The sequence below is a fragment of the Chroicocephalus ridibundus genome, chromosome 2 (genome assembly GCF_963924245.1).
Source record: "Chroicocephalus ridibundus chromosome 2, bChrRid1.1, whole genome shotgun sequence".
Taxonomy (NCBI): Eukaryota; Metazoa; Chordata; class Aves; order Charadriiformes; family Laridae; genus Chroicocephalus; species Chroicocephalus ridibundus.
The window spans coordinates 103,943,716-103,969,967 of record NC_086285.1 but is presented as its reverse complement, the minus strand read 5'-3'; the positions used below and the strand labels follow the sequence as shown (position 1 = coordinate 103,969,967).

The window sequence follows — 26,252 nt, the reverse complement described above, 5'->3', positions numbered from 1 at the left end:
ATCACCACGTGCCTGAAATATGTAAGAGCACTCCCGCGGCTCTTTCCTGACGGAGGAGGCAATGCAAACAGCAGGGTCGCTTTCTGAGGGTCAGCTGGAGGACAGGTGGGCTGAGATAACATCCCACCTGAAGTCCCTGCTAACGCTGCCAGCGATACCAGTAATACCAGTATTTCCCCCCCGTTGGAAGCTACACGACAACACCGGTTCTTTAGCTACTGATTAACTTCACTCCCGTGAACTGGCCTTGTTGCTCCAGATGTCAAACCGCTAAACCATACGGATCCAGCTGTTGGGTTTCAAGGTCCATCTCTAAATGGAAACATCCCAAAAGGGACAGGACGTTCAGCCCCCGAGCGCCCCTGGGGACGCCGTATCTCCACAGCTCGGCCCCCACCATCACAGCAGGGAAGCGAAGCCGCTGTGTTGCTCACGCTAAGATAAAAAGAGGGAAAGATCGAGTTCATACAAACATTTCCTTTCTCAGCTCTCTAAGACTTTATTTTTCCAGTTTAACGTACAGCAAGCCTTCCAAACACAGCGCAGGCCCAGGACATGTGGCAAGCGTTCGTTTCAGATCCATTTTCCAATAAGCTGGAGCTAGTTTGTAGCTGGGGCAAACGCTTTGATCCTCCCACTTAGAGTCGCGTGAAAAGTCAACTTAGTTCTTCCTTTTTTTGCCCCTAAATTCATGGGTATTCCCCGTCACTGCTATTGCCACCTGCCCAGCGGGTCTGGAGGAGGGGAGATGTCACGTCTGATGGGACTTTTATGCTCCTGCCTCAGATAGGCAGACGATCCTCCTAGGAGATGTCAAGCAGTAGAGAACTGGTTGCGCAGGTCTGTGCCTTGTCCTCAGCTTCTTTACATCACGACTGATGTTTCGGGCAGGACCGTGTAGGAAAAAATACCACTCTCAAAGGGCTCTCAGCGTTACTGAAAGAAATCGGCTGAAAGGAAAAAAGGTCTGTTTGAATCATAAAGGTCCTTGGCAGGAGATGGAAAGAAGTAAAGTTCCTCTGAGATTCTCAAATTAATAACCTGGCTAATTAATAAGGGCTGCTAGCAGAGGGGAGGCCATCCCCTGATTTATTTCCAGCAGGGAGTGGTGGAAACTCTCCTCCCAAACCTGACGATCCGTGGTCTCAAATTAACGACTGGCAGCGCTTTTCGCATCCCGACACTCTTTATGAATAATCAGCGCCGTCTGGAAGCTTCCTGCAAAATGCCCCGAAAGGCTGGCAGTGGTGCAGGTGCAAAATAAAAATAAAACCAATTAAAAATCGCTGTATTCCGGGGTGGCGTGAGGCCCCTCCAGCCCCGGCTATTGCCCTCAATGGCGGCAGTCCCCGCAGCAACCCCCTGCCTACCGCCATCCCTCCCGCCTTTCCCTGCCCCCCTACCCCGTACCCCCGCACACGTGTGTGGGCCGCCGCCGCCGAGGGGGCCGCGGACGGGGGCGTGGCCAAGCGAATGGAGGCGTGGCCAAACGGGGAGGGCGTGACTAAAGGGGCGTGGTCAAGCGGGGGGGTGTGGTCTGCCGCCCCGCCCGCCGCGGGCGCGCGGCTGTCGGCAGGCCGGAGCGCGAGCCCAGCGGAGCGGCCGCTCTCATTGGAGCGCCGGGGACAAAAGTGGAGGGGTAGCGGCGGCGCCGCGTGCCGGGCCAACGGCTCCCGGGGGCGCGCGGCCCGCGGCGGGCGGGCAGGCAGGAGGCAGCGGCGCTGAGAGGAGAGGAGAGGCGGCGGCGGCAGGAGGAGGGGGGGGGTGAGTGAAAGGCAGCGGGACCGGGAAGATGAACCGGAGTTTCAACAAATCTCAGACTCTGCGGTATCTGGAGTGCAGCGCGGTGGAAGTGAAGAGTAAGGTGAGGAGAGCGCGGCGCGGCCTCGACCGCCGGCGGCGCCCACCCTGCCCCGCTTCGCTCCCGGCGCCTCTCACGAAAATGAATGGAGTACCCCCCCGGAGTACCCCCCCCCACACCCGTCTCCCGGTAGTCTCCCCAACTCGCCGCCTCCTCGCCCGGTGTTGCCGGAGCCGTGCCCCAGCCGCAGCCCGGAGAGCGGTGACGGGCTGGCGGCAGCTCGCGGAGAGGCGGGATCCCCGCTCCGGGCGCAGCTCCCGGCCTCGCCCCCGGCGAACCGCCCCTGCCCGGCGTGAGGCGGCGGCGGTGCGACCTGACCCTTCCCCGCCCGCCCCCGGGGCGGCGGCGTGGCCGAGGCGGGCGGGCGGGCGCCGGGGACCCCGCGCACCCCGCTCCCGCTCGATCTTTTGTTTCGCCGAGGGGATTTGTCGCTAACTTTGTGGGGCAGCTCGGAAAGCGGCGGTCGCCGGGCCGGGCGGGAGGGCTGGGGCTCGGGCCGGGGGCGGCGGTGGGCGGGTGGGAGCGCGGAGGCGGTGCCGGCCACCCCCGGGGTGGTCCTGCCTCCCCCCACCCCAGCAGCTGCCCGGGTGCTTCGAGCATCTCACGGGTAGTGGGTCGGGTCCCCCGGCAGGGTTTGGCTGGAGCGACGGAGGATTGGGAGGGAGAAGGGCCGGTCGGAGTTCCCCGGTCAAAATCCTGGTGTAGGATCTGAGTCGGGGAAGCCGGAGCGAGATCTGCGAGGAAAAGGTTCACCCTCTTGCGGTGGCTTTACCGGGCGTTACCTGGGGGTGCCGGCACCCGCCGTAAGCCAGCCAGCCAGCTGGTATGGTTGGGGCTGGAGTTGTGGTCTGCAGGGCTGTCATGTGGAGAAACAGCTGCCTGCTGGAGATCGGCTTCTTGAAATGATGGTATGAGTTGGCTATGCCTATGGTTGGTTTTGCTGGGCTCTCTTCAAGAGGCTCTGGTCACTCTTGGTTGAACCAGCACATCAAAATCTGGGCTGCCACCTCTGTGTGCAAAAATAAGAAGTGTTTAAGCAAAACTGAGAAAAATCCCTGGAAGTCTGTGTTTTATATACATGTAACAGAAAAGGTGTAGGCAATGTATAAGTTGAAAAGAGCAGAGAGTAGTGTTAGCATGTCCTGGAATTGCGCACAGCCCTGATCACCTGCTGAGATGGTATTGGAGGCAATATCTCTGGGACTTTGTGCTCAGTGCTCCCTATTTTTTTATCCCTTGCTGCTGTTAATATTTGCATTTGGATCAAACAGCCTTGAGCAACACACAGACCTGAGGATGGTGGGATGGCTTCAGTAGGAGAACTACATTATGTCCAAGGGACTCTCCAGTTGTTTCTAAAGGTGGCACCTGAAGTGTAGGTTGAGGCCCTTATTTCCTAACCTCCTGTTGCCATTTGAAAGGGCTCAGCTGGTCTGGAAAGTTCTGTCCTGCTTCCATTGCTGGAAGGCTTTGGTTCAGCTTAGAATCATAGAATCATTTAGGTTGGAAAAGATCATTGAGTCCAGCTGTAATGGTTCTAAGGTGTAACCCACCCACAACATTCATTGCGGCCCCCAAATGCTCCAGATCCTTTTTTCTAGTTACTGAGTTATACCCCATGTGCTGTATGAGTTTCAAACTCAAACAGTGGCCGCATATAAGAATTTTTAAGTTCATCCTCTCTCTTCTACTTTAATATCGCCATAGCTTGAGTTTGTTCTATTAACAATTAAAAAGTAACCTTATAATGAGCACCTCAAAGCCTCCTTCATAGCTGCCGGAATCCTGTAAGGGCATCCTATGTAGTTGTACAGACACAGAGTGATTAGGGAGATTGTAAGTGTATGTATGACTGTGGACTTCTGGAGAGAAGGAAAATAAACTTGTATGGGTCGGAAGGGTTTACCAGGGGTCTTCTGTAGCTCAGGGTTGTTGCTGCTGATGGCCCAGAAGTTACTTTAGAAAACTATACTGTAAGGAAACTTAAAATAAAGGCTAAATTCAAAGTATCCTGCTGGGGGCCTACACTCAGTGATGATCCATTAATGTGTAGCATGGGTCATTGGAGGCTGTGCTGTTGAATTCTCTGGTGGGGTTATACTGTTAGTGTGACTTGTGTGCAATGATATTTAGACTGTTTATGTATCAGGCTGTTGCAGGTTGTTGTCAAACAGAAGTTGTTACTGACACTGTGTGATAGTTCTCTTTTGTCTGTAAAGCTTGTAGTTTCCCTCTCATGGAGTTACTCTTCAGTGCTTAAAAGCAGATCCAGTGAAAAGCTCTGGCCAATGACACCTGGCTAGGTACTGTATATAGACCTTATACCTCTTGTTAAAACACGGTAATCTTGTAGGGTTGGTTACAATACTGTCTGTCTTGTCCCTGTGGATCACTGGGTTGCCCTGCTGCGATCATCTAGAAAAACAGATTGGTTTTTTTGTGGATTGAATGGACTATCTACGGCTGGGGGGGGACAGGGGGGAAGATTCAATAATACTGCTTTTGGGAGCTGTATGTAGTCAGCCTCTTAAACATTTGGTTGCCTGTGTTTTGTAAGTACGAGGCCTGTCTGGGCCTGCCTGAGAACTCGAAAGTTGAGTCTGAGAACTCCTGATTTTGCAGCTATCGCCTGAGAGCGCAGCCTGCCAGGTGAGCAGAGGTGGGTGCAGCTCAGCTCCTGTGCTGGGGCATGCTGCTGGCTGGAGATCAAGGGATTTTCAGGTGGCTTTTCAAAGGCTGGGGAAGTGGTGGGTCGTGGGCAGGTGGAATCCCTTTTAGTGGAGGAGCCGGGTGTGAGTGAATGCTGCTTTTACACAACAGTGTGAAATAGCTTTTCTCCTTTTCTGGAGATTGAGTTGGACGTGAAGGAGCTCTGGAAAAAATAGCTGTGGGAAGTTGGATGGGTGATAGTCTGCAAACACTGGGTTTTTGATAGCCCTGCCTCTGTTATGATAACCAGGTGGTTCCTTCCTAAAGAATAAATCACCTTCCAGCTGATGTGTTGCATTAGTCACGATTCAGAAATGGCTCTTGTGAGCACTGACAAACGTTTTCCTGGATTTCCTGAGTTTCTTTCCCTTTCTTCAAAAGAAAGTTCTTGAAAGTTGGCTTGTGCCCTTGATTATTGGAAGGGGAGAATTTGTCAGATCCTTTGTGCCTTACTGGATAGGACACTTCTCTGGCAATCCCCAAGTATCCTTAAATTTTAAGATTCTTGATGTGTGTCAAAGTATTATTACCAAAAAAAAAAAGAGGGGGGAGAGGAAGAAAGGAGGGAGCATCTTGGTGGCTTAACTCACTCCAGTTTTTCAGCATCCTTCTTGTGCTGGAGGGCCAAAAACTGTACATGGTATTCCTCTTCCCTTGTCTAGTAGATGTGCGGATGATTGGATTTCAGTTGATCTAAACCAGCCCGTACCTTCCTTGGACCTAACCTGACCCCATCACCCCCACTGGGAACGTGGCCCAGAAGCGTGCTTCAGCACCTGACGTGTGTGTCTGTGGATATTTTAATGCCTTGTGACTACCTGGTGGGAACATTCAGTGATATGTTCTCTGGCTACATGTCTTTACAGAAGGATGAGTTTTGTGTTGCTGTATAATACCTCTTTGGCGTATGTCAGGTTGGTTTTTCTCTGGGAGACTGTAAGATGCTACAGAAGTCTCTCAAATCACTGTGTTGTGGCAGATACTGCAGGGGAGAACAGAAAATCAGCCATCTGTGCACACCTCTGTTTTCAGACACGGCAGTCATGGAAATTGCTATAGTCTTCTGCTTTAAGAAGTCCTCTTCCTTTGGGCTCTGTGCTTCCTCTGTTTCTCTGTCTCATCCCCTAAGAGCTGGCCTTATAATCAAAACACTTGAAAGCTTATTGCCAGATAGGAAAGTGGAAGGATAAAGAGAAACCTGCTTAGAAATTGGCACATTTTGTAGGAAAATATTAATTGAATTGTAATTACACCTTATCCCTTGTCTCTTGTCTTTCATGACAGAATAAATTAGAAGCTCACTACTTATCTTGGTGGTGTTTGTGTAGCTCAGGATTAATGTTTCAGCCCTTTTAGACAGGATCTGAAAACACATTATCTCATTGACTTAAAACAACTGTGTATTCTCATGTGTCTAGTACTCTCTGGTTCCTTTCCCCCATTGGGTGACAAGTGAAGTATCAGTCCCCTCTAAAGAAATTGCCTCTAATCTCTGAAAAAGGCTTCCAGATGACCCTTTCTCTCCCTCTTCTCCCTTTTACCAACAGGCCCAGTGTGTGTGATGTGTGGGCTTTTTTTGTTTGTTTTGTTAAGAATCCTGCCTGCGGCCAAGAGATCCCAAACCTATTTTTCATTTTCTCTCCATAGCTTTACAGAGAGGTTGCAGGCCCCTTTCCTCATGACTGCAGGCCTACAGAAGAACAAGTACTTTTAAAATAGGAATTCCTACATTAATGGTGAGACTTCTCTTTAGTTATAGCTCCCCGTAGCCAGTCTTCTCTTGTCCTGCTCTGAGTGAAGAGAGACTTTTTTTTTCTTGAATTATATATGCAGCTTTTCAAATAGGAGGGTAGCTATCAGACCAAGTGTACATTTATTTTCCAGTCACTTGGATATTCTGTAGTAGTAGAGGTATAAGGTTGCCTCAGACCTTTAAATGGTAGCCCTTTGAAATGTTTGTGAAAGTGGAGGGTTTTTTCCACTTTGAAACTGACAGTTTTATGTTTCTGGCTTAAAAGCAGCAGAGAACTATTTTTCTGCTGCTACTATATGATTTTCTGCAACCTATATATGTGAGTAAGAATTGTATTTTCTTTTTTTCAAGAGGCCGAATGCACTTGTGATTCCCAGAAAAATAGTCCTTTGGGGAAAAAACCACAACCCTTGTTGTTGTTGAACCCTCTCAGCTGATGGAACTTCTGATAATGGCTGAGGATTATAAAAGCATACCTACCTGACTCAAGTGCTGACTGTGACGTTTCTGCCTTATTAATAGCATCATGTTTTCATGCATTACAAACTGATTTACAAATTAACGTGACTAACATCCTACTACTATAAACAAACCCATTAAGATAAATATATCCAGTTAACTATAACCGTATTATTTTTGCTCTCCTCTCCCATCCTGTTTTGACTTTGTTCCAGTAAATGTTGGTGTTCAGATGGATGCTGCAAATGGATTTTTAATAAACTTTCAATCATATTCTGATGTGTCCAGAGTATAGATGTGATAGTGTTACAGTTGTCAAAGAGAAGCATGTTGGGGATCAGCTATGCTCTGTGTTCTTATGAAGTTGCTAGCAGGTAAAATTATGTGCATTGGTCTTGGGCAAGTGTAGAAGTCTGTGCTTCAGCAAGTCTACCCAACTGCTAGACTGATGTAACACCCAAACAGCTTGTGAGTGGTTTGTCCTGCTCATGTGTCGTCATCTCTTCTTAGGAGTGTACCTGTGCTTGTTACATAAAAGATAGCTGTTTTAAACCTTTCACATCCTTTTTTTTTTTTTTTCCCCCGCTCTAAAAGTTGCTGATACTGCTCAGACACCTTTGCATGTTCACATGACTGCTTAGCTATTACAGTATATGTACACACATTATGTATTTGAAAGGTATAAAGTATGACACCAAGCAGTGTTATAACTCTAGAAATAGCAGTAAGAGTAAACTTGCTTTTACCAGTCCCCTGTAAAGAGATTTTAAAGATCTGTTTTGTCTCTGTCTGGTGTTAACTAAGTGAGAGAGGTCTACAAATTGTGTTTTCCAGCCTTTTGTACTTTGATTTCGCTCTAGCCCTGAAGCCTTACAGGCCTTCTGAAGTTTTAAGAAATGTTTTCCATGTGTGGCACACTTTAAAACTGATCAAAAAGCATCACTCTTTTTAAACCTACAGGATGTTAAAACAGACTTTGTCTGCTTTAAGTTTTTAAGCATTACTTCATATTCTTCCAAGTTAAGGTCATACTTGTCATACCTAGAATAAAACTAAAATAAGTGCAGTGAAAAGCCCTGTAACCAGCTGATTTAACTTCTGGTTTTGAGCTTCAAAACATATTTGATTATATGCAAACCAAATGTGGCACGGACTTAGAAAACCACAATGCTTCCCCCTCTCAAATGAAGACAGTATGCCACAGCAATAGCAACTTGAGATGGTCTGGATTGTTGCAAAATGTGTTGAGAGAAAGAGACTGTAAACGTTAATCTCTTAAGAAGTCTTGCCTCTGTTCCTTTCCCTCCCAGTTTGTTGGGCTTTTGATGGCAGGTATTGTATTTATTCTGATGTGCTAAATAGCATCTGCTCAACTCCTGGTTGCTCTGTTATTACAAATCTTTGTTTTTCATAGTAGGTTGACTTTCTGAAGTGGTCCTACCCAGTAAACTCAAGTCTGTCTTTAAAAGGTTAGGTGACTTGAGACAAAGTAAATACAGCTGAACAAGTTATCATGCAGCAGCTGAGCTGCAATAGTTAGCCCTGTGCATGCTTGCTGCCCTTCACAGGTGAGAGGCCAGACTTTTCATCTGAAAAGGTGTTGCAGACATGTTATTTTGTGATAGTTCAGATGACAGCTGCAATAAGCACTAGCACAGTGTATCTTCTCTGACCTGTACTCTGGTGCTATATGAGCAATAGTGCCTGTAGGAGATAGAGGGAAGGCTGGGCAATGTGCTTTGAGTTACCTGGCTTCACAGAGCATGGGATGGAGGAGGGTATGCTTTGGTGCTAGGGTTATAGTCTCATGCCCTATGTAACAAAAAAGAAAAAGTAAGTCAAAATCTATTTACAGAAAGATGGTAGTTCCTCCGACAATATTCCCAAAGTTAATATACTGTTACAGGCTTGGGTGCTAGCTGTGCTAACCTGATGGTTATCAATGTCCCTACGATGCAATGGCCAGAAAACTAGGGCTCCTACCTTGTGTTTCAGCACCTCCCATACTCTCCTATTCTTGATCCTGCCTCCAGGTTCTCACCTTTTCTTTCATAATAACTTTTAGCCTAGTAACTTGGGAATTTCTGATCTGCTTAAAACTTCACCCAGACAGTCTGTCTTATGCGAGTAGTCTTCTGAATTTTAGTCTCGCCACACTGAAACAGTCCTAAAGGACACTGAACAATGAACCTTTAATTTGCTGAGGTGCTCTTTAAAGTTGAAAAGTTGTTTACAGTCAAGCCAGAAAGGAATGTCTCCTGTATGAGGTTAAAATACCTGTGGAGGCTCTGTCTGGTAGGCTGTAGGACTAGCCACCTCCAAGGAGTTCTTCAGGGGTGCAATTAATAGTCCCTTATCATTCCCTTTGTAAGAGACTTTGTGCGCACTGAATCTGAGCCTTTTAGTAACCAAGAAACACCCTTCCAAGGATTGATTGCTTGCCCCTAATTACCTTTACAATGCAGGCCAGAAGTTAAAAGATGAAATGCACCTTTGGAGACATTCCCTCCCTCTAAGTGAAGGAAAAATCTCCCTGTACAGAGGTGGTTGCATTCCCATTGGAAATTCCTGAAGTTAATTGAGGGAGAAATGTCTTGGGCAGGGTGTGGTGCAGCAGCCCCAGGGCTGCCCAGCCTGGGGCCATCCCTCCTGCTTCTGCCCTGCACAACTGTTCCCAGTCCCCCGTCAGGTCTGGCTAGGTGTGTATGTGTGTGTATCCATCAAATTACTTTGCAGCTGTTGTTGGCTCTGAGCTCATGGGGAAACCTCTGGTGGAAACTAAAAGGGTCTTAAATAAGTTTGCAACCAGCCAGAGCCCATACTGGTTACAGGTGTCTTGTAATCATGCAGGTATCTCTCAGTAATTACTCAGAAAGTGGTCTGCTCTTGCTAGAGATGTGTACTAGTGCAGGGCTGCCTTTCTGCAGGAAGCTAGGCTCATGGAGTTGTCTGCTGTTGGCAGTGTTGACCAGACCTCCTGATTCAGTAGTCCTTTGTCCCTCTGGGTGGCAAGGTGCCAAATATTTCTTTCCCCCTCATGCTGATGGTGACAAGCCATGGATGTATGCATTCTGTGCTGTATTTGTGCTAAAACTATGTGGTGCGATGGTGTGTGTGATGCTCTGTCTTCTCTTAAAAATACAGGATGAGCTTGGTCTACATCCTTTGCAAACAGAATTCAGTTTGCTCCCAGAGATGTAGGGGACTGGAAGAAAAAAAAAGAGAGATTTGCTCCTGGAAAGGTAGACCAACCACTTAAGGCAACGATTTATTTTAAAGGCTTTGCTGTGAATGATGGTTTCTTGACTGGGTTTAAATATCAAGAGTTGAGGCTGGCAATGAGGAAGGCTGGCACTGTGTGCTGCTTGGAGGCAGTACTGAATGAGAGAGATGGTAGGGAGAAAGCAGTTATGTGGGTGACCTGATAGGAGAGGAACTACTGGAGCAGGAGTGGCAAAGAAAGGGATGATGAGTTCAGAAGGACAGGCTGGATGGCTTTTGGGGATAGCTACTTTCACAAACTACTACCCAACTATTTCTTAGTTGGGTAGTAGTGAGGCAAGAGTGTTTAGGAAAGCTAGGGAAAAGTACAGAGCAGCAGTCCAGGCAAAGCCCAGCTGTGCAGATAAGTAGCTGAATGGTGTCTATGGATTTAAGATGTTGGTCAGAAAAGATCTGTGTAATTAACATATAGATATATGCCTGGATAACTGCCTAGATGAAGGGTGGTGCTGGAGTTACAGGTGCTAGGGAAGGCAGTGTAATGGTATTGTACCCAATAATCATGAAAGAAGGTAGGTGAAGGAGGGAAAAGGGTCATCTTTAAGTTGCCCTTCAGTTGGCAGCTGAGCATTTGTGAAGAAATCAATAAGAGATTGCATGGGGGGTATGTCTCATGAACACAAGTTGGTCTGAGAGTGATGGGGACACAGAAAGAAGCTGAATTCATCTTCTGAGTAGATGCAGATGAGAGAAAAGTGTTATCATTGACTGAGCCTCTGTCATGGACAGAGACCGTTGGAGGGGTTGCAAAGGCTGTTCTTCAGATGAAAAGCAGGGACGTGAAGCATTGTGTCCAAGAAGCATGAAAATGAAGGGGAACCACTGAGTTTCTTTGGGGAGAGGAACTATTCTAAGAATTGAAGGTATTAAAGCATGGCAGTATTTTTAAGGGGGAGTGAAAGGGGAGAATACAAGGGAGAAAGGTAGGAGTATGGCACGATGCCAATCAGGAAAAAAGTTTGAGGGAGAAGGTAGTGAAATTGTGTCTGTGGTGGGGTTCCTATGAAGGGCAAATAGAACAGAGGCTGTCTTGCTCTTGTTGACTGTTCTCTTGGAAGAAATAGCAAGAGATGAGCACAGCACTGAGCAGAACATGAAATCCCACACTTCCCACCAGCTTGATCATTGGGATGGAGCAGAGCTGCTTTGGGGCAGCTGGTTGAAGGGGAGAAGAGAGAACTCGTTGCAGAGAAAATCTACTTAGTTGGTGGCATCCTGCCACTAGCAACGACTGCTGTGAGACTGGGAGCAGTGCAGGAAGGTGCTGGGTGAGCTGGGGAGGACGTGGCTGGAGGAGAAAAAGGGAGCAGAGAAACACAGACATGAATGTAACAGCAGAGCTCTGAAGCCCCAGAGGAAGTTAGCCAGCACAAGACCGTTTACATTGTCTTCTCTCCTCCTCTTTCTTGGCTTCTGCTTCTTCTCACCAATAAAGCAACCCTGATCAGGTCTTCCTCATTTTGAAAATCTCACAGGTAAGCAGAAATTACGGTCTACGCAAGCATAAGAGTGTGTGTTTTTCTTTCTGTTCCTGATATTTGCTTCATGGGAGAAGTAGGTGGTGGCTAACATAATTCATGTTTATTGCTAAATGTTGCTCTTTGATGTTTTCTTATTACAATAGCCTGAACTCAAAACCAGCAATAAACTAGAGGGATGGCACCTCATAAACATAGGGGTTTTTTTGACCCTGTAAACTTCTTGAAACTTCAAATTTAAAGAAGAAAAGTTGATCTCTTTTGCTTGCAAATAACTCTTCCATTTCATTTCACAAACTAGCAGCCTTCCAAGTAAACAAACCTCAAAATCCTGCTCCCTCCTCTCCTCTGACCTCTGGTCCTTCCTAGCCAGAAAAAAAAAGCAGTTGATTGCTCTTGGTCAGCCTGTGTAAGTTTTGGTCAGCTAGCTGTGACTTTCTTCTTTTTTGACACAACTTTTATCAGAACACTTTGCTTTTTCTTTTTTGCTAATTTTTCTTGGCATCTGTTTTTGCTCAGTCTTCTTGCTTATGTGTAGCATTTTGTTGGGTGCTTTCTGTCATCTAGCTGTAGACAGCAAGCATAGTGGCTGGCTGATACTTTGGATGATCTTGGGGCAGAGCTTATTCTTTGTGGAAAAAAAATGTACAGTTCTTTCTAGGTTTTTTTTCAGTCATAATTAGCTCTGTCAGACTAAATTCTTTTAAGTTCCCTTGGACCATCCTGTCCTCTGACTTCTGCCATAGTAGATGCTGTATTTGCATTAGATAAATAGGTCAGAATCACTTCATCATGGGAAAACTAATCTGCTTGTTAAAACTGTTGGTTTATCAAACAGTGTAATACAGTATTGTTCTGTCAGATACTCTGCTGACAGACACCAGTCATTGTGTCTCTTTCTGTGGAGGGATAGAGTAAAGATGAACTTTGTTTGTAGCTTAGAAAAGCAGATAGTAATCTTGGCTATCTGTGCAAAGCCCTCAGAATTTGTAGTTTCTGGAAGATACGTGGTGGATGTTATCTTGAAATCCTGGCTGAATACAATGCCGAGTACCCAGTTTCCAAGCTGTGCGGTACTGCAAAACCTGTTATTACTCTGATACTCTGTATCAGCCTCATTAGGGATGATGAATGAACGGTCACTGCTGAAGCATTTTTTCCCCCCTCTTCTGAAAAGACCTGTTGACAATGGTTGCTGTCTGTGTTATGCACTGAGGGAATTAATCAGCTAAACTATTACTACAGTAACACAAACCTTTAAACAGCAACATCGTCCACATTATCTGCTTAAATCTCTCTTGAAGAGACTCTTGCCTCCTTGTGCTCCTCTCTGCAGAATCACCTTCTCGCTCCCTTGCCTTAAAGGGCTGCATCATGCAAAAAGCACAAGTGAAATTGCTTGCATTTATTTACCATTGTCCTGTTCCTAGGAGAAGGAAATTGTCTCTCGGGCTTTCCTGAGGCTGAACATGTGAACAAGTTCATTTGACTATACAGTGTTCGCATCAGACCTCAGCTCCCTAAGTCTGCAACTGTGTCCCTGTGGGTGCACTGTTACCCATGTGTCATGCTCCACCGATGCAGTTGTGTTGAGCCTGCCTGTGGGGGTTAGGCTGGGAGGCCTGGCCCTTTCACCAGCTGTGTCTCATGTGGCAGTTTAAGCTGAACTTTGGGTCATACTAATGTGTAAAATAACTATCCTTGCTTCTTTCCTCTCTCCTTTCCCATGTCACCTCCCCACTGAGCGTGATGCCTCAGCACAGGAGCTGGCCTGTGCCTCGGTCATATGTCAGGCAGCCTGACATCGATCAGACCGATGGACCGCCCCAAGGTCTCAGGGTGGTTTTGTAGGATGGGTGTTGTACTAGCTGGGGTGAGACTGCACAGCATTTGCTTCCTTGCAAGTACTGTGTATGCTAATGGTCCTGAATAAGTTGTCTGTTTGGTAGTGGACTAACCAGTAAGTGGTTACTGGGATTGGCATCCAAATACCCTGTCCTGGTGCTTTTTTTGCCTAAAGTAATCCTGTGTTCCTGTTCAGGTATGCAGAACAGGAGATGCAGCCCTAGACAAAGTCTATGAAGATTTTGTTCCCGCCCCTTTAGTTTACCATGTACGTGTTAAACTTTTCACTTGAAAATGGTCACTTATTGTTTGAATCTAGGGAAAAGAAAACTTTAAGATACTTCTCAAATAAAAAGATATAAGCTTTGTTTCAGTTTGAAGTGTGTCAACAGAAGTAAGTTGCCACTTGGATTTTTCTGGAGAGGAGGGGGTGGAGGACAAAGGAGGACTGTTTTTCCTCCATTGGAACCAGTTGTGGTTTGTTCGGCTTTTGTGCGTTTGGATGGGCATTCTGAATTGAAATAGGAACTGTAACTAGCAGTTAATATTACAAACAAACAGCATAATTTGACTAAACAAGCTTTCAGATGATCACAACTAGGCTTTGATGCTGAAGAATGGGATTTTCATAACTGCGGAAGTAATTTGAGAACATGCTTGCACCCAAAGCCAGTAGGGTTGTTGGGTTTTTTGGGTGTTTTCTGTTTTTGTTTTTTTTTTTTTTTGCTTGAAGATGATTACGGTGATGATTCATACTTCTTTTAGTCTCAGCAAAAGAGTGGCTTGCATGTATAAGTTGATTTAACATCTGAGAACCTCTAAGCAAGTCATTCTCCATCTTGAGGAAGAATTTATCTACAGAAAATTCTCAGGTTTATTTTTTGTGTTTGCTTGTTAGCTTTTTGTCTTTGACTACTTGCCCTGGTACTGACTGACTTCGCAAATGAGAACTTCCCTGAGATCCTAGTCACAGTCTTCCTTGTTCTTGGATTTTTGGATGTGGTTCCACTCACTTTCAGGAGTGAGTTAGAATGGTTTAGAGATTCAGTTGATGAACAGTAGTTTACTAGTACTATACAATCTGAGTTATGAAACTAAATGTACCAGAAAGATGATTTAAGCTACTTAGTTTAACTAAATGCCTGTTTTTACACTCTCTTCTTTTCCTTGATTAGAGAATCTAATTTTTTTCCTCCTATTCTTAATAGCATATTTGGTATCTAATATCAGAAATAAGGTCCATTGAAATCTTTTCCTCAGTCTTTGACGCAGTTAAAATAACTTCACAGAGGGATTTATAACATTTTCAATTGTCTTGTGCCAAATCACCCCCCCCTTTTTTTTTAACAGCCACTTACTGTTCTGTAAAACTTCAAAAATGAAAACCAGTGGAGTCACAGAAATACTTAAGCCATGAAAACTAACTTAGAATAGAACTTCCCCCCTCCTGTAGGGATATCAGGAAATTCAGGGGGCATGTAGAGTGAGTGTATTTCCTAATAACAAGCTGTGCACTTGCATACCACACTTCTTTAAAGGTCTTGTCGTTGGCATCCCAGCGGTATTGATGGGAAATGTGCAAAGAATTTTTATAAGGTGGTTTGAATAGCTGAGTAACTTCTTTTGAAAGCAGTAGAGTGAACACTTCTGCTTCGGAGAAGAATGGTTCTGTGGATGCCCAAGATGATGATAATGAATGATGGAACTTCAAAGTTAAACCTTACAAATGCAGTTATCCTCTAGAGGCTTCAATGTCAACTTAATATTTAAAAAATACTCTTTCTTTTAAGCTGGCACACTTGAGCATATTCTATTGTCAAGCAGGGTGGTGGTGTCTTGGTAGCCATGGTTATATTCTAATGTGACAACCTGAAAGGTGATTAGTAGACTTGAAAGCACCAATATGTGACTATATTCGTCATAGAAAGAGAGAGGTGATCTACACCATGTTCTAATGCCAAGCTAAAGCATTGAGCTGTGGTGACATTTGGTGCTCTGTTTCTTTTCTCTTGCAGTTTGGAGCAGAGTTCCGAAGGTTCTCCCTGGATCGCTACAAGCCAGGAAAGTTTGAAGACTTCTACAAACTAATTCTTCACATTCATCACATAGCCAACCTGGAAGTGATGATCGGATATGCTGATGTGCATGGAGACCTTCTCCCTATTAATAACGATGACAACTTCTTCAAGGCTGTTTCAAGTGCTCATCCACTGCTCAGGGTTTTTATACAAAGACAAGGTAAGGTGCAATTTCATTTTGCTGCCCCAGAGTGTGCTGGGGCGAGATAAAGAGCATATTTATGGCCCCCATTTAGAGGCTGAAATGATGTAAGAGGAGCCCTCTTACTCCTCCTTTCAGGCACTTCATTACAGCTTGTGGGAATGGTATGACTTCAGGGCAGGTAGAGGGACTGCGTTCCTGGCTGCAAGGTGTTTGAAGGGTAATAGAATGCTCAGAATCACCGTGAGCACCTTCTTTTCCAAGGGGAGCGTACCTTGTGCTGCTGGTACTGTGTTGTCACTCAAGCATGCCAACTGCACCGCTACACCTGTTTGAGGGAGCTGAGGAGGGAGGGGATCCTAGTGTTGTACTACTGCTTCACATTTAGAAATCTTATCTGTCCATCTTGATAGTCAGTGTCATACCCAAATGATTCATGCCAGTGTAGTGTGTGAATGCACACAGATATGTAGTTATAAAAAAAAAAAGCTTTGTCACAAATGAGGCCTTGTTTGACTATGTTGACACTGGCAGACAGACAAATGATGATTCTCCCCTCTGTCTTTACCCTGAGGAGTGTCGAATCTTCCCGTTTTGAATCATCAAGCAAACGTTGGTCAGAATTGCCCAAATGTCAAGATGACATCAGGTTTAAGTGGTTGTGTGTTGTTCTTGTCAAGCTTTTATTGCAGAGGAAACCTTCTCCTTGAAGACCGTGTTTGGCAGTTGCTTCAGATGACTTTTGTAACAACGTGTCTTCCCCACAGAGCTCCTCAAATCCCAGGGGAACCTAACACTGTGTTAACACTACTTCCATAGTTTTTTCAGTCATGTAGTGATTAATTACAGGGCTTTTGGAACTAAAATCTTGCCAGTGACAGAGTCAGAAATGAGACTTGATGTGAGATTTCGAGCAGTCATGTAGCTTTTTTGGCTTGGGCTTTCTGCTGTGTGGACATTTGTACTGATAAGGATTTAGCAGGAGGCTCCAGCCTGCTTGTTAGTATGTGCTGGTATAGTGTGTGGTTTGATTTGTTGTTATTAGAGAGATCCAGGGCTGTGTGGCCCTCCCAATTCAGAGCATGTTGTCTGCCACCTTTTTTTAAATGGGATTGAGTGCTCAAGGAGGCAATGGAGAAGAGGTCTAGAGCAGTTTGTTTTGTTTGTGTTCTGTCAGATGAGTGGAAATCTCTGTGGGAGAGGACTTAGGTTGCTAGCTCTCCTTTCTTGTGCAGAAAATGCGGAGGTAGATGACAAGTCCATTTAAGTCTCCTTCCTGCACTGCCTGTTAGGGCTTGTGAATGTTCATGGTGGGTCAGGTCACGAGAAATCACTTGCATGACTTTGTCATGCCTGCATCAGTTCGAGTTTATTCATGTCTCTGGATCAATCCTGTTCAAAATGCAGCTGTCCTTGCTCTGCTTGGGCAGACTGCTGAAGCCATGGAGTATCCCTAACTCTGTGTTGGGAGGGGGCTTGCCACCAAAATGCTAATTGCAGAAGTAGTCAAATGAGGGAAAACTGTTGACTACATGTGGGGAAAAAATGCTCCCTCCTCTTCTGCAGTAGAAGTATGCTAGTTGTGAGTGTTTATAACTTGTAACTTTAATGGAAAATTGCAGAATTTACTTTTTAAAAAGCTTTTCTTTTGCTTGTTGTTCAGTGGAAAGAATAATGCTGACAAGTGAGGAAGCTCATACAAGAGGGGAGACAGGCCCATGCCTCCTCACATGTGGCAAAGCCTGAAGCTTTACCAACATACATCCTCCTGCGGTCCCTCTTTAAAGCTGAAGGAAACAGTAAATTCTGGCCCATCCCTTTGATTACAGATGCAATTAATAAGGGACACTTGAGATCCATACTTGTGGATACTCCCAAACAATCATGTCTATTTCCTTTTCTGAGAAGAAGTCTTTAGAAATTGTTCCCTTCAACAATAATAGGAGATGCTGAGATCTTGTTTGTCTCTTCTTCCTTTGCTCCATCATACCACTGCTGTTTTCCCTGTCTTCAGACTGGGGTGATGGAGCCATGCTGATCCTTCTGCTGGAGACCTGTACTAGAGAACAAGGTGACTAGCACCAAGAAATCATTGTGCCATCCAGGGAATTGTGGTGTGCCACCAGTGCTTCAGCTCACATCCTAAACTCTGACTTCAGAAGCAGGAAACTAAGCTGACAGGGATGCTAGTAAAATACGAGGCCGGTCTGCTTCCGTGACATTGAAGGAGATGCAGAGCACGTGCTGTCTAGCCTGTTGGGTCAGGGATCACTGCCTGTCAGTGGGAGAAGTCCTGGGAGGTGGCTGCCAAAGGTTGTTCTTGCAGGATTTTGTAGAGTAGGGAGGGTTTGAGAGAACTGGGCAGAAGTATGCAGGCACGGAAGGACTGAATAGTTGAAGTTCAGGTCTTTTTCTAGCAGAGCAAACTGTTTATCAACTGCGTGATTAGTCATTTTATCTGTTTTCCCAGTTTATAGCTGGGTTATCCTTTTATCTTGTCAAGTGAATTATACAATCATGTTAAAATAGCTTAACTATTTGTTCCCAGAGTGCCAAAGTAGGTAACTTAGTCTTTGCACAATAATCAAGCAACAATTTGCTAGTTTGATTTTTTTTTTTGTTTGCCTAGTTGTTTTTTATCTGAGCTTAGTCTTGCACTTTTTCAATTCAAAAGCACTTCCCTCACTTGTCCCCAGAGGCAAGCCACATGTGCACTGTTTGGGCTCTTACATGCCAGGTTGGTGTCCAGGTATGGGATGCCTGTTTTATTCCACTTCCTTCTATTTGTTCAAGTCTCCTGAGCCCCAAATTTTTCAGGATCACAGTAGCTGTTCCCGCCCCAGGCAGGGGATGTCAGTGCTTATTAGCCAGCCTTTTCACTAAGGACTTGAATTGCCATTCCAGTGTGCCTCCAACAGCTACTGTTCATACTTTTTGGGGCCTTGAAGGCTTTGGGACATTTGCAGGTTGCATTTGAGTAAACTCAGTTACAACAAGTTTTTATAGCTCATAGGGATCCATTTGCTGAAAGTATGTGGTGTTCTGTTCTTTTTTCTCCAATACCAAATTACAGTGCAGACAAAAATCCTAATTAGAGAACCGTGCTATAAAAAGAAAAGGCAGTTTCCCTTTAACTTGTTTTCCCAGGCTGCAAGTATGGGTCATGTCCTGAGTTGTAAACTGATGTGACTCTTTTGACTTCGTTAGCACAGTTAGTGATTTATATCAGCTGATGCTTTGAGCCCAAGCATTTATTCACTTGGCTGTAACTGGTATCAGACATATCCAGAACTCTCTATGGAAGGTGCCTGCTGCTGGGGAAAGGACGGATGTCCCAAAGATCTTAGAACAATGCAAGGAATTATGGATGTGTTTGACTTGCTCTGTAATAACTGAACTCTTGTACTCTAGCCAAGACCTGCATGAAGGAAAAGCTTATCTGATGATGCAGTTGGTCATCACTTTTTCAAGACTTCATTTGTTCTGTGTATGATTTAAACAGCAGCACTTGAGACAGTCTTTTGAATACTGCAAAAATATTTAAGTGTAAGCTATCAATCCAAGCGGAAACAAAGAATAGAAAAACTGAAAGGACTTAGTGTTACATACTATGAATGCATTACACTTTCCTTGTATGATTAAATTGAATGATGTTATTATCAAATCTTGCTTTAATGTCTGTCTCCCAGAGGCAGAGTATGTGTTCAAACCAGGCTGTATTTGAGGCTCTTAAATAGAATGCAACAAATAGCAGAATTATAACGAGTTCTTCATTGTAAACCTGCCTGAAATGACTCCTTGAACTTTGCAAGTGGGGCATAAGGGTGTAAGTGAAGGTCTACCAGATAACAGAGGTTTCAGGGTTTCCCCTCTTTTGCTTGGGTTACCTACTATGGTGTATATAACCTAGGAAGTTCAGAAACTCAGGGAAGTGTTGCAAAACGAACATGCTGGTCACCCTGCAAGTACTCGGGGCAGCACTTTTTTTCCAAGGAAAAGAGGCAGATCCAGGACCAAGATGCTGAAGTATGGGAGGCATCGTGAATGGAGTGATACTTGGCTCTAATTCGAACATAGCAATTCTGATTCTGGGAGAAGTGATGGAGGCTGCTGATGACCAGACAGACCTTCACTTCCTACCACTCTTGAGGTTTATAGAGCTTGCATGGGCAGTAACAGAAAATCTGATGTGGCTCAAGTAGCAAAGGAGATCAGAGGGGCGGTGAGCAGCATGTCAGGGCCTCCTCTTGATCCCAGACTGAGGTCAAATGAGCTCCTCTTCTTCTGGGAAGCCTTTTTGTTTTGTCCCCATCACAACTGGAGGTGTGTCCTGATGGTGGTTTGAGGTTTTGGACCTCTGCTTGTTTTGCCTGAGTTTCAGCAAGTGGCCTTGTTCATATAAATCCATAGTGTTGATGAAAACATATCCCTCAGCAGAGTAATTCTCAAGGAAAACTTGAAGGAGTTGGGGTTTGGAGAAATAACAAACTTAACTATTCAGGCTGTCTTGACAAGGCACATGGGATGTCAGTAGGGACTGTGATTGTCAGCATGTGGCTGTTGTGTGAGTACAGCTGCTGTTCCTGTGAATCAGCAGGTGTATTACTATTGCTCTCAAGCAACTTCCATAAAAATAACAGTAAATTAATGAATGTGGGGGCACTTTGTCAATCCTAAAGCAGATTCTAGATCAATTTCACAATCTTTCAATCAATAAAATTATTTTTTGTCATGGTTTAACCCCAGCCAGCAACTGGTACCACGCAGCTGCTCACTTACTGTCCCCCCAGTAGGGAGGGACAAGAGAGAGAAAAGGAAGGAAAAAACCCCTCATGGGTTAAGACAAAGACAATTTAATAGAACAGTAATGGAAGAGGAAAATAATAATAATAATAGTAAAAGAATATACAAAATAAAGTGGCACAACACAAGTTTCTCTTACCACCTGGTGATTGGTTGCCCGGCCCATCCCAAGCAGTGACTGAGCATGATGTCTATGGTATGGAATATTGCTTTAACCAGCTTGTCCTGTCTATGCTCCTTCTCAGCTTCTCTGGGAAGCTGAAAAAGTTCTTGACTAATGTAAACATCAATTAGCAACAACTAAAACAGTATGTATTATCAACATTATTCTCATACTAAATCCAAAACACAGCAGCTACTAGGAAGAAAATTAACTCTATTCCAGCTAAAAGCAGGACAATTTTAAAGCTCTCTAAAACTTTAAATGGTTTTATGGTAAGTGTCCTACAAGTAGAAGACAGGTAAAACACTGGAATGTCAGATGTTGGATCTGTATTTCAGCGTATTTTTCTTCAAATATTGCACTTTTTGCAGGAACATAAAAGCCAAAAATCCTGAAGAAGCTGAAGAGTATTCTAACAGCAAATAACCCTAAAACACTCTGTACAGCTAACTGGAGCAGGGCCTTACGTAATTTAGTAAATGCCACAAACGAACTGCAGCTGTTAATTGAGGTGTCCTGAAGATGGAGAAGGCTGATGTCTTCTGATACCTGTATTGTCTTGCATTTTGTGGTCTGGAAAAGTGATAGTGTGTAAAAAGCCATTAAGTACAATCTTCAGAAACTTCCTATAAGTGTCTTTTCTCTTGTAGTTTTATTTTTATGGTTCATTACTGTAACAGTAAACCAATACTGAACACCAGTTGTTGCTTTTTCTCCTGGAGAGGTTAGAGCTGCTGTCTACCATCAGTTCTCATGTAAAGCTTGATCCAAAATCAACAGGGCGAAATGTGCATTTACCTGGCTGGGTTTTGGATTTGGCTTGTTTTAATTTACATTAAATTAAAGATTGGAAGATGTTGTTTTTCTTCAACTGCATGCAATGACTAATGTATTTAAACTGCTGTGCCATGCAGCGTATTTCTCTATGTTCAGAAGTAGTTCATAACTCCGCAATTTGTTATTTACCTGGCAAAGTTCTGTTCTGCTCAAAGTACCAACATCTGTGCTTAGCTTTCTTGTATTATAAAATCAGAGCAATCACTCAGTTTTAAAATAAAAATGTGTTAATGGGAATCATGCCCAGGTCCTACTGAAAAACCGATGGTGGGTTGTTTTATTGTCTTTCATACTCTAAGCAGATAATCCCCAGGAATGGTGGTTGGCTGTCTAACCACGTGTTAAACACAAAAACTGGCTTTGAGACAGCAACTAAAACGAAACCTATTTCCAGCTACCTAAAACCTTTAGCTTTCTGCCCAGACTTCTAGAGTGGGTACAGTTGGAAAAGTTTGAGTTGAAGTCTTTTGTATCATCTTTTAACTTCTTCAGTAACCTTCCTGTTTATTTTATACCACAGACATTGAGTTCACCTTCTAAAAATCTTGTATTTTCAAACAAGAACAATGTGACTTTACTGGTCTTGTTAAAGGCATCTGATAAATAATAAAGCAGGTTGCAGCACATGTTGAAAATACTGAACTGCTTCTGGTCCAGCTCTTGGTTGAGCCGTGTAGATTTTTACAGTGGTCTTACATGAGTCTGAGGCTGTAAGATAAAATTAAGGATGCAAAGAAGGTGACTTGAGGTCTTCAGTTTATCTGCCACTGCAAAGGGAGTTGGGGGGAGAGAGAAGAAACTATTCTGATGCTCAGTGTAGCTCATGGGCACACAGGAGGATGCGGTTCTGCTGTTGGTCAAGCTGTACCAGGGCTGCTACCCTGTCTCCTCTGCCCTGGCACTGGTGTGGCCCAGGAGCTGTGCTCTCTGAGCCAGCTCTTCAGCAGAAGACTAATTGTTTGAGGAGCTAGCATAGGATGGGCAAGACTGTAGTAGTTGTAAAGCGACTTAACACTGACATGAAGCCTCCTGGGAGAAAGAACTTGTCTGCTTGTAGCCTTTGGAAATGTGCAATGCCACTGTATTTGCAAAGCATCTTGTTTTAGCTTTGACAAGATTAGGGGATGGGGGTAGATTTCATGCTAGTATAATAGGAATTGCTGCTAGGCTTAAATTAAATCCTTTCATGATTTTCCTCAAACATCTCTGTTTTTGAGCTGGAGGGGTCTTTGAATGCTTGTCAAGCCAAGTAATCTTTGTCCCACTCAAGTCCTTTGATATCTGAAGATAAGTAAAATGCAGCTGTTTGTTCCAGTGAAGTCTGGCAACAAATTACTGTAACTTCTCTGTTCCACCTTTCATGTGCAAATGATGAGACTGGGTAATCATTATCTTTCAACTACTTTATTAAGCATCTTTAAAAACAATGTTTTTAATCTGGTTTGTCAGACATAAACACAAAAACAGTCTTGGATTTTGTTGCTGGCATGGTTAGTGATACCTGGTGGCTGAGCAGAGCCAGCACAAGGCTGCTTCTCTCCTTCTCCTTGAAAAATCCATTTTTAGAGTCTAAGGATATTTGATTTTCATTACCAGTTTCTTTAATTGCAGCCAGAATCCCTGGTAAGCCAGAATTTTCAATGAAAGGAGGGGAAAATGTGTGGAAATACCATAGCCTACAGATGGGCTTTGTCGTGTTGGTCAATAACTGGTAGTGGGAACTGTTGCAGAAATACATGCTGTATAAATATTAGTAGTTGCAGTGTAGAGTGAGCATGGAACAGAAGCCTGGCAAAATTGCTGCTGCTGCTGTTCTGCCATTGGCAGCAAATGTTTGTTGTGCTTCTGTGTTAAAGCTACATGGGATTTGGTTTCAGTTTCAAAGTTTAATAACTTTGAAAACACATAATCAAATGCATTATTAATAAAAATAGACTTTAGCAGTTGATGCTTCTTAAAAATTGCATCAAGTTGGTACCAGCACGACATGTTCTCCTGAATTTAGACTAAAGAAACTTGTTTACAGTGGGAACTTGTGCAGCCTTGAATAGGAACCTCTACTCAACTCCATGCTTTGCTTTTGCTGGTAACACACATAAGAACAAGCAAATAACCACTCTCTTCTGTCCCTCCAAACTCCTGTTTGTTGTCTTAGCGTTGCAGATTGCTGCTTTGATGGTTCTTTAAAAAGCCGAATAGAAGAACCCCCAAATTATGTCTACTTAAAGATAGTGTTAAGTGAAACTATTTTTTTGTTTTCTTCCTTGGTCTGACCCTTTTTGTGTAAGGTGGTGAAGCTGCTCTAACAGGTGGCTTTATGGTATAAAAGCAGTGGTGAGGAAGACTTGTCAAATGATCCACCTCTGTTAAAGTCCCTATGAGGAGCATTTTCCACTATTTGTCTGTCTTTACCTTAGTAGTCAAAACAAGAGATTCTGTTTCCTGCTCATGGCTCAGGTTTTTTCCTGTTGTGCCTAGCTGTCATTTCCCTTCTGTAAGTGATGGAAACAAGTACAATGTGCAGATGATAATGAAATGCACTTGACAGTCTCTTCTTTGACACCAGATTTTACCTGAAAAGACCTCACAAGCTCAAAGTAACTCTCATGTAGTGAGGGAGGGTGGATAGCACAATGCAAATACAAACATTAAGTCAAGGCTTAGGCCTTCAGGAATAGGCTTTCTGCTAAATTTCTGAAGTACTGTAAACTTCTGAAGTACACTAAAGGGCTTATGATAGCTTAATCAGTAGACTCTTTGTGCCGAGAGGATGTTTCTGTTAGGTGTTTGTAGTAGGCATTGAAAAATTAATTTGAAATATAACTCAACGATTATAATTCGAGTCAAACAATTTTTTTTTAAGTGACTGAAAGCTCCTCTTGTCTTCAGACTGCCTGTGTTGTTGGGATTGCAAGCTCCAAACTTGCATGTCAGCATCAGCATTAATAGTGTGTAAGAACTCTGGATATTTTTCAACTCCAAGAGAAAGCAGTTTGGGGGAGGTTGAAAGAACTCTTTCTTGAACCTGCCCCTGATGATCTACTCCAATCTTATTTTTTCCTCTGTGCTATGTTTAGAGTAGCAAAGAATCCCATGGGAATATTAAGGAAACCATTAACCTAGAAAACTTCACTGTTGTTCTTGCTCTTCAGTCTCCTGACATACGCTGACATTAAGTAACCTCTAAAAACTTCATATGAACAACTTCTACACCACTCATATTTCCCCCCCCCCTTAATTTTCTTGTATTTTTTCTGTTCTGCTTCTGTCTCCCACTTATTTCTCTTTCTTCCTCTCATCTTTCTACTCCTTGCCTTAGTTTTATAATTGCCCTGCAAGGCTGTTGCTCACTGGGCAGAAGAGTGTGTGTTGGGTAAAAGCGTGCTGGTGCCTGTTTTACTCCAAGTGCTAGAAGGCTTGGAGAATATTGACATCAGTGGATGAGTGGAGTGGCAGTGATAGAGCAGGTATGGAAATAGCAACTTGTGAGGAAAATCTGCCTGTTACCATGGGTCTTCGACCAATTCGTTCTCTTCTGTGATTATCCTTTTGCATTAGAAATAATGGAGGAGTTGAGAATTTTGAAAAAAGTAAACATTGTCAAATTTTGAAGGAGAACTTTTATTAACTTGAATTTACGTATGAATAAGAAATTATGTGGTGCCTGTGGAAGTTGGAGAGCTGGAATCCAGTGGAATTGGTGGAAGGCACCATCTTGCCACAGCGAGGGCACTGTGAGGCTACTCAGCTGGTGGTAGCAGCAGGCTCCAAAACTGCATTTCTTCATCTTCAGCTGCTGTAGGTGAGCACAACTGTTTCCTTTAAAGCTAAGGTATCAGCTGAGGATTTGAAAAGGCCTAAAAGCCACTGAGGTGTGATAGGAGGAGGTCTGTCAGTTATGAATGCGGGTTGGACACTGATGGCAACCAGCTTGTTCACTTTATTAGCCTGCTTTATTGCTTCTCTGTTTTCATTCTGCCAAGCAGTTTGGTAGTTTTAGTAGTATGTATCCAGCAGATGCAGTGATTTTGTTTACAAAATAATGTAATCCTTATGGTTTTGCCTTCGTGTGCTTACTAAGGTCTAGTTTTAAATGCAACAGGCATGAGCGAAGGAGAGGAAAAAACACGTGTTAACCAGAAAACAGTAAAGTTTCAGAAAGAATTCCACCCAAACTGCAAGAATCTGAATAGAGCCCATAAATAAGTCCAGAGGTGGTGTCTTTTGTCGCTAGCAACAAGAAAAATTTGAGTTCCCTAAGCTTGCATTCCTTGAAGCTGCATAATTCTAACACGCCGTATGCTTTGTAGAGGGGAAAAAATAAAAGTATAGCGTATTTGAAGTACAATATGCAACAAGATGTTTTAAAAATTTTGTTTCAGAACAATTCTTAGCTGAGACAAAGATTATCGATAGAAGGAAGGGTGACAATTTCTGCTGTACCTGTGTTACTCTTCAGTCACTTAAAAGTGCACTGGACACATGTGCAATGTGCTCGTTGCCTCTAAAATTTCTGCCTGTGTACTAGGGAGAGGGGAGGGTAGCATACAGGAAGCCAACTTAACATTTATGCATTAAGCCCCGGTCTGTCCTCAAGCCTGAATTGAGGAGAGACTGGGGCTTAATGCATAAGCCCTGGAGCTTCAAAGCTAAAGATGACCTCTTCATGGTGGGTTTTACCTGTATCTCTCTCACAGTGTGATATTCTTGTTTCCAGTGTTAAACTGAACTTGAATTCTACAGTGCTACAGTTGAAAAGTTGCTGCTTCATCTGTTAGGTTGCTTCATGTCCATGTGGGGTAACCACATGATGTCTCCATTTATCAGCTTGTTGTACCTGAA

The 26,252-nt window shown here is 43.9% G+C and overlaps 1 protein-coding gene across 1 annotated transcript in view; it reads left to right on the top strand.

Moving 5' to 3' along the window:
* Nucleotides 1-1,721: 1,721 nt before the first annotated feature.
* PARD6G (par-6 family cell polarity regulator gamma) overlaps nucleotides 1,722-26,252 on the top strand; it is a 69,100-nt gene continuing 44,569 nt past the window's right edge. Inside the window, exons 1-2 of the mRNA XM_063326382.1 lie at nucleotides 1,722-1,864; nucleotides 15,403-15,625. Of these exons, the coding sequence (XP_063182452.1) occupies nucleotides 1,793-1,864; nucleotides 15,403-15,625 (295 nt within the window). The 5' untranslated portion in view covers nucleotides 1,722-1,792. The remainder of the gene's footprint in view (nucleotides 1,865-15,402; nucleotides 15,626-26,252) is intronic.